Source organism: Eretmochelys imbricata, chromosome 1, assembly GCF_965152235.1.
Source record: "Eretmochelys imbricata isolate rEreImb1 chromosome 1, rEreImb1.hap1, whole genome shotgun sequence".
In the NCBI taxonomy this organism is placed as follows: domain Eukaryota; kingdom Metazoa; phylum Chordata; order Testudines; family Cheloniidae; genus Eretmochelys; species Eretmochelys imbricata.
The window spans coordinates 194,195,193-194,207,459 of NC_135572.1; the positions used below are offsets into that span (position 1 = coordinate 194,195,193).

The following is a 12,267-nucleotide window of genomic DNA, read 5'->3' on the forward strand; positions in this document are numbered from 1 at the left end:
CTTGACTTTCTTTTCTTTAAAGTTGTCACCCTGATCTGCTTGTTAAAAGTGACAGTATCAGATAAGTTTACAGAAAGTAGAGATGAAACTTTCCTGTGAGGTTATCTAGCCTATCTCCATGCCACTGCAGAGTTTTATTTCCTGTTATGCACTTCTGTTGTTTAGCATAGTTAGTCCTTGCATCTCCCAGGTGATGGAGCTTCCACCACCTCTGTGGGTCAGGATTCTTCAATCTAAATAGCTTTTGCTGTCAGGAAGGTTGTTTCCCTCTGATATTCAACCAAAATGTTGACATTTTTATTATATACTGTCTTTGTTATAGATACTCCCCTGTATCTGTGGTATGTTTATACTATTTAAATATTTAGTCGCTCACTACTATGTTCCAGTCCATACCTAATTAAAGAGTCACTGCCAAACTATAAGTATTGAACTGTCTTAATCATTCTTTATAAATCAATCACAGTGGCCCCCCAGTCGTTTCTTGTTGCTGTTCCTTAAGTTCTGTCCAGTTAGTATAGGTCTAGTAATGAGTAGAGCCCTTCAAATCTGCAGATATCCGCTTAAAATCCATATACGTGGACCATTTTTACAGATCGCAGATAGATGCGAATCCAAATTTTGCATTTGCACAGTGCTCTAATTAATGAGACCCAGAATCGAGTGCAGTATTCCACGTCTGATGACATACAAGCGATATGGAAGAGGGACTGTTAACTTTCTACTCTGATATGATGTTTCTATGTAAGGAAATTGCACTAGCTTTTTTTCCTACAAGGTAGCATTGCAAACGTGTATCTAATTTATCTACTGTCATCAGTTTCAGTGTTTCTGTTTGATAAGTTTCTCACTCTCACTGAACATTTGTGTTCTGAATTATTTTCCCCAGATATATGAATGGACACTGTCAAATTTAACTTCATTTTAAAAAGTTAGTTTTTCTGTTACACTAGGATCTTTTCAGCAAGGGAAGAACTAACGCAATATGCAGGGGAAATGGTGACAGACTACATAAAACAATCTCAAATGCACATAGTTAACAGACTGGAAAAAATACGCTTTTTTGTTAATGCCTTACAGTTTTAATAATCTCTGTTTCTGGTAAGTATAGTAGATACAAATTCTTCAGAAATAAGGCTTTTTTCATGTTCACTATTTCTTTTAGGTCTCATTTTTCCAAGATGAGTCTCATTTTATTGTTTGCTCTGAGTTGTTAACCTCTTATATCCCTCTGTATTATTTCTCTTAACTGATATTCACAGCTCCCTACAATGCCTTTCTGTGATCCTAAATCTAATTGCAAGATATTTCCATCCTTTTCTAATGCTGATAAATTATAAGGTCTTCAAAGGAAATTAGTTATACACTTAAGTAAGTTCACTGTTATAAAGTACAAATTGTATTTGAAATTAAATTTGGCCAGAGGCTTTCACGTAAAGAACGTTCATTATACTTCACAGATGGAAGTAAGTTGTTGCTTTCTTTTAATACTTAGAACTGCTGCTCTGAGCTTGCTCCTAAGGTCAGAATAGTCCAATATTTTAACATACAGTACTGGATAGAGTGCTCATTGTGGTACTTAACCTTATGACCCCATTAATTTTATCACCAGAATCCAGGATTGCAAATATCTATGCAAGTATCCCTAGGACATTGCAAAATAATGGCTCATCCAGAAGTGCACAAAAATATTAACAAAGGCAAGTGACTTTTCAGTAGTTACAAAAATAGCAGCAAAATAAGTTGTTTTTTTTCCTTTTTCCTTTTTTTTTTTTTTTAAGAAAAGGTTTACAAATGTGCTGTACTCCTTATTTTTAATTTTCTTCATGTGGTGATTTGGGGGACTGTGGGGGCCTTCATATAGGTTATGGACTAACAACAAAAAATGACTGCAGTTAATCACTGAATTGGTAACACTACATTACTCTTCGTAAAACCCTATATTTTTAGGATCCATGTGTCGCAGACTTTTTGTAATATATCATATCATGGGACTTTTTTACATTAAGATTTTAAAGGCTGTAGTTAGTCTGTATACATGATAGAGGAATACATTATTTAAATATATGCGCACATGTATAGAATATGTAATAAAGTATGAAACATAACAGACCATCTCGTCTGCCTTATCCATATATAGAAAGAGCACTAACGTTACAATCTACAGATTGACTTGACATCCATAAGTATTTTTAAACATACCACAGAATTTGCTTCTCTTCTCATCACGTGTCCTTCCCTAAATCCTATCCTCCCTCCCAAAAAAATTACTTTTCTGAGACCCAGGATTAATAGCTTTAGTACATTTACAGGTTCAGGTTTGGATATCTTGTGGCGCACTAAGGCTAGAAACAGGTATGATATTATCTACCATTGGAAATGGGAGACTTCCAGCTTTCCCATGGACAAATATTTTTAATTTGTGATTTTTGTTTAGAAAGAAAATATTAAGCTACCAGATTTCTGAAACTTCAGCTCCCTCAGAGTCTTGTTCTTGTAGACTCATAACTAATCCAGCTTTATAGGCAACAGAATAGATAATACAATAAATTTGTTCGTCTCTAAGGTGCCACAAGTACTCCTTTTCTTTTTGCGGATACAGACTAACACGGCTGCTACTTTGAAAACAATACAGTAGTATAATTTTTCAAAAAAATTATACAGTAGTATAAAAATTTTTTCAAAAAAATTATACAGTAGTATAATTTTTCAAAAAAATTACAAAAGTATAATTTCAAAAACAATTTCTCTAACACATGATGTGTACAGAAAATGTAGTAGGCTGGTCGTGTGTGTGTGTGTTTCTGCAGTTTCATCTCCACTCCTGCTTAAGTTGTTTGCGCTTTTCATTTTCTTTTTTAATTAAAGTATGGAATCTCTCTCTGGTTAAGGCCTTTCATTTCTATATGAGATTAAAAAATAGTTGATTTAGTGGATGATCTTGAGCAAGCTAATGGGTAGGTGAACTTTCTGTGAGCTTTGCTTGAGCTTGCTCATGTAAATATTTTTTATTACATCTTTACTCAGTTTCTTAATTCATGCTTTTTTCTTCCCTCTGCTATAAATGGAAACCTCTCCCTATGATATGGGCAAGTTGTTTCCAGCCAGAAACTTTTTTTTCTTCGTGCATACAGGTAACAGGCTTCATGTGAAAAGCATTAGTGAGTGTTCGATTGCTAACTTATCTGGAATAGAAAATGTGTTCCTTAATTGCAAATTAGTGATTATGCATTTGTGTAACCTGAATTAAGACTCAGCTGGAGAGTTTGCTCAGTCTAGCACTATGATAGCTTTAGAGGTCCAAGAGATGACTGCAGTAAACATCCTGAAAATGGAACTTGTGCTGAGTGGTTTTGAAGTCTTCAGAAATCTTAGTCAAGTAGATAGTGAAGCTGCTGTATGTTCTAATGAACAGCTGGGAAAGAACCAGCTAAGTCCTCTTGTGTCTGTAACGACTTTGGATTTGGCAACTTCTAGCAAGAAGCTAATTATAAAAGATCAATTTCAGAGAAGGAAAGGTCAAAAACAGATTTATTATAGATCTGTTATGAATTGTTGCCTCACACTGTATTGGGATGGACCACTTGAGGGTGTGATCACAGAGCAGATTAGTTTACAACAAATCTAAATAACAAGCTGCCAATCCTTCAGTTCCTGAGGGGGAAAATGAAAAGTAGAGCAGTAGATGAATTCTGTATAGATGTATTTGCTTCAGTGGAGCAAAACTTTACATTTATGTTTGTACACATGCAGTAAATTGTTTTTAAAGCTTTTAACCTAAATTAGGTTAAAATAGATTTCATTTAATTTATTCATATTATTTAGGCATTAATACAATGAAAAAATAAAGGATTTTCGACAGTTGGGTGGATGTGGGAATTCCTGTATTAGGCCTATTGCATTTTGCCATTAATATTTTAAGGTGACTAGATTCTCTGCTTTGGCATTCAACTTCTGTTCTGTTGGAGATTCAGCTAGCATGGATGCTTTTTAATTACCAGTAACTTATGATCTAAAATCCTTTTCCAGGGTATCCAGAAAACTCAGCTACAATAATGGGAGACAGAAAAGCTCAGGCGTTCTTTTGGGAAGACTTCATCGCTAAAGATACGCAAGGAGCATTTCTGGAAGGCTACAGAGAAAATATTATTTTATAAATTTGTAAAGACATCAAAGACATTTTAATTAACCATTGCAATCTGAAAATTGCATTTATTGATAGGGAGGGAGCTAAGGAATAGTGCTCTAGTATATAGTTAGTCCTGCTATGTACTTTCCCTCTCATCCAAAATAATTCCTTGGAGACCAGCTTTGCCTTCAGCCAAGGTGGGCAGGGCACCTTTCCTTAATGAGGAGTCATTCATTTGGCCCCAGAAGTCCACTGGAGGGAATCAAGATTCCTTCTTTGGTCTGAGTTATTTGTTTAACTTTTATATTTAGTAGTGTTCGTCGTAATAGATGCTTGTGATTTGCATTTTTTTCTGTTTCCTTATAGACATGGATTTTAATATGCTAATAATAATGTACCTTGGCTTTGTATTCGACCAGAATTCCTAGACTCTCCTGTCCACCCCTGCTTTATATATGCACGTTATTAGGCTCCTAGAAACACTGGTCTGGAAGGTTCAAATGCAGTATAATGTATTATGACTTTGTAATGTGGCTGTAATATCAGATTTGAGGTTTTAATGTTTAATTTTCAATGTACTTCATCATAAATCTTAATTGCTTAATAAATTTTTTATACATTATTGGATTTGACAGTTTTTTATAAAGTTTAATAGATTATAAATGTTTTACTAATTTTTGGGCTGTCAAGCGATTAAAAAACTTAATCACGATTAATCACTTGATTGAAAAAATTAATTGCACTGTTAATAATAGAATACCATTTATTTAAATATTTTTGGATGTTTTCTACATTTTTAAATATATTGATTTCAATTACAACACAGTGTACAAAGTGTACACTGCTCGATAACAATCTAAAGCAGAGCAGACTGACACATGTTCATTTTCATCATCTGAGTCAGATGCCACCAGCAAAAGGTTAATTTTTCTTTTTTGGTGGTTCAGCTCTGTCGTTTCTGCATTGGAGTGTTCCTCTTTTAAGACTTCTGAAAGCATGCTGCACACCTTGTCCCTCTCAGATTTTGGAAAGCACTTCAGATTCTTAAACCTTGGGTCGAATGCTCTAGCTATCTTTAGAAATCTCACATTGGTACCTTCTTTATGTCTTGTGAAATCTGCAGTGAAAGTGTTCTTAAAATGAACAACATGTGCTGGGTCATCATCCGAGACTGCTATAACAAAATATATGGCAGAATGCGGGTAACACACAGCAGGAGACATACAATTCTCCCCCTGAGGAGTTCATTCACAAATTTAATTAGCACATTATTTTTTTAATGAGCGTCATCAGCATGGAATCATGTCCTCTGGAACGGTGGCCGAAGCATGAAGGGGCATACGAATGGTTAGCGTATCTGGCATGTAAATACCTTCCAATGCCAGCTACAAAAGTGCCATGTGAATGGCTATTCTCACTTTCAGGTGACATTGTAAATAAGAAGTAGGCAGCATTATCTCCCATAAATGTAAACAAACTTGTTTGTCTTAGCAATTGGCTGAACAAGAAATAGGGCTGAGTGGATTTGTAGGCTCTGAAGTTTTGCATTGTTTTGTTTTTGAATGCAGTTATGTAATCAAAATTTACCTTTATAAGTTGTGTTTTCATAATAAAGAGATTGCACTACAGGACTTGTCTGAGGTGAACTGAAAAATTTCTTTTGTGATTTTTACAGTGCACATATTTGTAATAAAAATCAAGTGAGCAGTGTACACTTTGTATTCTGTGTCATAATTGAAATCAATAGATTTGAAAATATAGAAAAACATTCCAAAAAATGTAATAAATTTCAATTGGCATTCTATTGTTTAACAGTGCGATTAAACTGCAATTAATCATTATTAATTTTTTTAATCGCCATTAACTTTTTTGAGTTAATCGTGTGAGTTAACTGTGATTAATCGACAGCACTACTAAATATAAACTTGGTGTAGCAATTTCATTGTTCCCAGTCTTACCAATGACAATTTCATCATGATAATGTAATGTAATAAGGGTCCACATACTCTAAAGCACAAAAAAAACAACATGCCAGTTAGGTTATTGCATATATACTGGCCTATCAGAAGCACCAGAATGTATTCAGGCTGTTATTCTTGGGGAAGATAGAATATATTTTCCAGCTGTTCAACCCTTGTTACAGGAGTGTATATGACAAATTTGTCTGCCTACTGCATGTTTGGTACTTCAAGGGCAAATGCTCTACCAGATTTACAGAGCGCATCACTTCAGCTGGTTCACGTTCTGGCCTAACTCCCATTCCTGGGTAATCTGCAAACATTTCAGGTGATCACTGTGCTGTGGGTTCTGTTTGTCTGTTTGTTTTGTTTTTCATGGCCCCACCTCCTGTTCTTTCTTGACAGGGAGATTGTTCTAATGTAACTGCTAGTATAACTGCTGCAAGCACAGAGCCGCTTTATTACAGACTTCTTTCAGGTCACAGGAGCATGCTTCCATTGCCTAACAAGTCCTGGGAGGTTTGATGCTGCTTCCTAAAAGTTAGAGGAATCATTTTATGATGCCCATTAGGGCACATGCATTCTGTGTCCACAATGACCCTAACTGGCCCCTGTTACACTCCTTAGGAAGGGAAACCAGTGATCCCTATGTATGTGACTTTGTACCAAGGCAGTCATCTGGTTGGTTGGTTGGTTGCATGTATGTATTACTGTAGTTCTTAGGAGCCCCAGTACAAAAAGATGGTCCTAAACCAAAAGAGCTTTCAATCTCAGGGTAAGATGAGAGACTTCTCATCTGTTCTTTGAGAAACCAGAAAACTCTTGTCTAAGGGCAACAACTATCCCCAGCTAACAGTTCAGATGCCCAAATCAAATAGACTTAAAAGATAACTTTATTGGGAAAATAATCGAGTGAAAGGTAGGCAAAACCTCTCCTGAATATTACAGAAAGCATTGCTAGGTTGTCACTAATCTTAGTAGTAGAAAAAGCTCTTGTGCACATATTTTTAGAAGTCCTTCATCATAACCTCAAGCGCTCTCTTTTTGTTTTGTGCCATATCACCTATCCCGGTGGGTGTAGCAAAGGAACGTAATCAGTTATAAGATTCCTTTCACTGCGTGGTTTTTTTGACTTTCTGAACACTGGATTCTTCCTTGGGATGATGTCTGCCTTGTAACAATAAACACAAACAATTCTTTCTTATATATTGTTTTTGTTGGCTTCTGTTTCTTCCCGTTTCAAACACACATGAATAGTAGGTGATGTGCTCTGGAAATGCCATTTCCAATGGATCTTTTGAAATAAAATTCTTCCCCACTCAATGATCTCCCAAATCTTCTCCATCCTTCAAATATTGCATGCATAATTTATCTTTTTATTTTAACTGTTCCAGAACATTTTTAAAGTATATTTGAATATGTTCCTTGGACAGGCCTTGGCTGATCTAGGGGTAATATTCCCAATACTGGTGATAGAAGGTGAGGTTCATTCCTGCCTAGAAGTATTGTACAATTCTTACTCAGTTAAGATATAATAGAAATTATTTAGAGATTGAGATTAAGTACACAATTCCAATCTACTTCTCCCAACAGACTAGAAGAATTCTAGAGAAGTGGTCCAGGAAAAACCTCAAGAGGCATTTGAGTTTGATCCTTTTATCTGATATTAATTTCTGTAAGTGAGAGATTGAGAAATGCTGAGAGTAGCGCATAAGAAAGAATTCCACAATTTTTGTTATTTGTTTTTCAATATTTAGTTCTATCCACTATCTAAGCCCTGGTCTACACTAGGACTTTAGGTCGAATTTAGCAGCGTTAAATCGATGTAAACCTGCACCCATCCACACGATGAAGCCCTTTATTTTGATTTAAAGGTCTCTTAAAATAGATTTCCATACTCCACCCCTGACAAGTGGATTAGCGCTTAAATCGGCCTTGCCGGGTCGAATTTGGGGTACTGTGGACACAATTCAACGGTATTGGCCTCCGGGAGCTATCCCAGAGTGCTCCATTGTGACCGCTCTGGACAGCACTCTCAACTCAGATGCACTGGCCAGGTAGACAGGAAAAGAACCGCGAACTTTTGAATCTCATTTCCTGTTTGGCCAGCGTGGCAAGCTGCAGGTGACCATGCAGAGCTCATCAGCAGAGGTGACCATGATGGAGTCCCAGAATCGCAAAAGAGCTCCAGCATGGACCGAACGGGAGGTACGGGATTTGATCGCTGTATGGGGAGAGGAATCCGTGCTATCAGAACTCCGTTCCAGTTTTCGAAATGCCAAAACCTTTGTCAAAATCTCCCAGGGCATGAAGGACAGAGACCATAACAGGGATCTGTAGCAGTGTTGCGTGAAACTTAGGGAGCTGAGGCAAGCCTACCAGAAAACCAGAGGGGCGAACGGCCGCTCCGGGTCAGAGCCCCAAACATGCCGCTTCTATGATGAGCTGCATGCCATTTTAGGGGGTTCAGCCACCACTACCCCAGCCATATTGTTTGACTCCTTCAATGGAGATGGAGGCAACACGGAAGCAGGTTTTGGGGACGAAGAAGAGGAGGAGGTTGTAGATAGCTTACAGCAAGCAAGCGGAGAAACCGGTTTTCCCGACAGCCAGGAACTGTTTCTCACCCTGGACCTGGAGCCAGTACCCCCCGAACCACCCAAGGCTGCCTCCTGGACCCGGCAGGCGCAGAAGGGACCTCCGGTGAGTGTACCTTTTAAAATACTATACATGGTTTAAAAGCAAGCATGTGAAAAGATTAATTTTCCCTGGCATTCGCGGCTCTCCTGGATGTACTCCCAAAGCCTTTGCAAAAGGTTTCTGGAGAGGGCAGCCTTATTGCATCCTTCATGGTAGGACACTTTACCACTCCAGGCCAGTAACATGTACTTGGGAATCATTGTACAACAAAGCATTGCAGTGTATGTTTGCTGGCGTTCAAACAACATCCGTTCTTTATCTCTCTGTGTTATCCTCAGGAGAATGATGTATCATTCATGGTCTCCTGGTTGAAATAGGGTGCTTTTCTTCAGGGGACAGTCAGAGGAGCCCGTTCCTGCTGAGCTGTTTGCCTGCGGTTGAACAGAAATGTTCCCCGCTATTAGCCACGGGGAGTGTTGAGGGGGTAGCCACGCGGTGGGGGGAGGCAAAATGCGACCTTGTAACGAAAGCACATGTGCTATGTATGTAATGTTAACAGCAAGGTTTACCCTGAAAGAGTGTAGCCACTGTTTTATAAAATGTGTCTTTTTAAATACCGCTGTCCGTTTTTTTTTCTCCACCAGCTGCATGTGTTTCAATGATCACAGGATCTTCTCCTTCCCAGAGGCTAGTGAAGATTAGAAAGAAAAAAAAAACGCACTCAAGATGAAACGTTCTCCGAGCTCATGCTGTCCTCCCGCACTGACAGAGCACAGACAAATGCGTGGAGGCAAATAATGTCAGAGTGCAGGAAAGCACAAAATGACCGGGAGGAGAGGTGGCGGGCTGAAGAGAGTAAGTGGCGGGCTGAAGACAGGGCTGAAGCTCAAATGTGGCGGCAGCGTGATGAGAGGAGGCAGGATTCAATGCTGAGGCTGCTGGAGGACCAAACCAGTATGCTCCAGTGTATGGTTGAGCTGCAGCAAAGGCAGCTGGAGCACAGACTGCCACTACAGCCCCTGTGTAACCAACCGCCCTCCTCCCCAATTTCCATAGCCTCCACACCCAGATGCCCAAGAACGCGGTGGGGGGGCCACCGGCCAACCAGCCACTCCACCACAGAGGATTGCCCAAAAAAAAGAAGGCTGTCATTCAATAAATTTTAAAGTTGTAAACTTTTAAAGTGCTGTGTGGCATTTTCCTTCCCTCCTCCACCACCCCTCCTGGGCTACCTTGGTAGTCATCCCCCTATTTGTGTGATGAATGAATAAAGAATGCATGAATGTGAAGCAACAATGACTTTATTGCCTCTGCAAGCGGTGATTGAAGGGAGGAGGGGCAGGTGGTTAGCTTACAGGGAAGTAGAGTGAACCAAGGGGCGGGGGGTTTCATCAAGGAGAAACAAACAGAACTTTCACACCGTAGCCTGGCCAGTCATGAAACTGGTTTTCAAAGCTGCTCTGATGTGTACCGTTTCTCCTGTGCTCTTCTAACTGCCCTGGTATCTGGCTGCGCGTAACCAGCAGCCAGGCGATTTGCCTCAACCTCCCACCCCGCCATAAACGTCTCCCCCTTACTCTCACAGATATTGTGGAGCACACAGCAAGCAGTAATAACAGTGGGAATATTGGTTTCACTGAGGTCTAAGCGAGTCAGTAAACTGCGCCAGCGCGCCTTTAAACATCCAAATGCACATTGTACCACCATTCTGCACTTGCTCAGCCTGTAGTTGAACAGCTCCTGACTACTGTCCAGGCTGCCTGTGTACGGCTTCATGAGCCAGGGCATTAAGGGGTAGGCTAGGTCCCCAAGGATACATATAGGCATTTCAACATCCCCAACAGTTATATTCTGGTCTGGGAATAAAGTCCCTTCCTGCAGCTTTTGAAACAGACCAGAGTTCCTGAAGATGCGAGCATCATGTACCTTTCTCGGCCATCCCACGTTGATGTTGGTGAAACGTCCTTTGTGATCCACCAGAGCTTGCAGCACTATTGAAAAGTACTCCTTGCAGTTTACGTACTCTCCAGCTTGGTGCTCCGGTGCCAAGATAGGGATATGGGTTCCGTCTATGGCCCCACCACAGTTAGGGAATCCCATTGCAGCAAAGCCATCCACTATGACCTGCACATTTCCCAGGGTCACTACCCTTGATATCAGCAGATCTTTGATTGCGTGGGCTACGTGTATCACAGCAGCCCCAACAGATTTGCCCACTCCAAATTGATTCCCAACTGACCGGTAGCTGTCTGGCGTTGCAAGATTCCACAGGGCTATCGCCACTTGCTTCTCAACTGTGAGGGCTGCTCTCATCTTGGTATTAATGCGCTTCAGGGCAGGGGAAAGCAAGTCACAAAGTTCCATGAAAGTGCCCTTACGCATGCAAAAGTTTCGCAGCCACTGGGAATGGTCCCAGACCTGCAACACTGTGCGGTCCCACCAGTCTGTGCTTGTTTCCCGAGCCCAGAATCGGCGTTCCACAGCATGAACCTGCCCCATTAGCACCATGATGCATGCATTGGCAGGGCCCATGTTTTCAGAGAAATCTGTGTCCAGGTCCTGATCACTCATGTGACCGCGCTGATGTCGCCTCCTCGCCCGGTATCGCTCTGCCAGGTTCTGGTGCTGCATATACTACTGGATAATGCATGTGGTGTTTAATGTGCTCCTAATTGCCAAAGTGAGCTGAGCGGCCTCCATGCTTGCCTTGGTATGGCGTCCGCACAGAAAAAAGGCGCGGAACGATTGTCTGCCGTTGCTCTGATGGAGGGAGGGGCGACTGACAACAGGGCTTACAGGGTTGGCTTCAGGGAGCTAAAATCAACAAAGGGGGTGGCTTTACATCAAGGAGTATTTCAGGCAGGACTTCACGGAGGGTTCCAATAAGAAATGGTGCACCTAAGTTATTGTTCTTATTGGAACAAGGAGGTTAGTCTGGCCTCTGATTGATACATGGCTAGATTTACCTCGCTGCACCTTCTCTGTGAGTGACTGCAGTGTGACCTAGAGGAATGAGTCCCCTAGACAGGGGAGGGGGGGAAGCAAATGAGTACAAAACAAATCTGGTCTATTTCTTGTTTTGATCTACTCCATCTATCTTTTACATCTTTGGCTGGCAGCAGACGGTGCAGAAGGACTGCAAGCCATCCACATCTCATGGCTGCTCAGCAGAAGATGGTGCAATACGACTGCTAGCCATCCTCATCTCTTGCCTGCCCGGCAGAAGATGGTGCAATATGACTGCTATCCATCCTCATCTCTTGCCTGCCCGGCAGAAGATGGTACAGTACGACTGCTAGCAATCCGTATCGCCTGCCTGTTCACCATAAGACAGTTCAATAGGACTGACTGCAGGACTAAAGAGAATGACTTGATCAAGTCACTCCAAATTTAGTCCCTGAGCCCATGTCTGTCCAGGCGCTCCTGATCGACCTCACACAGGCGACCAGGAGCACCTCGGACATGACGATGACGGCTACCAGTCCTATTGCACCGTCTGCTGCCACAAGGCAATGGGTTGCTGCTGCTGTGTAGCAATGC

The 12,267-nt window shown here is 40.9% G+C and overlaps 1 protein-coding gene across 3 annotated transcripts in view; it reads left to right on the plus strand.

Moving 5' to 3' along the window:
* The window catches only part of HJURP (Holliday junction recognition protein), a 40,513-nt gene extending 35,762 nt beyond the window's left edge, over positions 1-4,751 (plus strand). For 2 of the 3 annotated variants that reach the window (XM_077820910.1, XM_077820911.1), the window contains exon 12: positions 4,030-4,751. In XM_077820910.1, coding sequence (XP_077677036.1) covers positions 4,030-4,157 — 128 coding nt within the window. In that variant the 3' untranslated portion in view covers positions 4,158-4,751. Of the gene's footprint in view, positions 1-1,612; positions 1,701-4,029 lie in introns of all 3 variants that reach the window. The other variant, XM_077820912.1, reaches the window with a different exon arrangement.
* Positions 4,752-12,267: the final 7,516 nt, after the last annotated feature.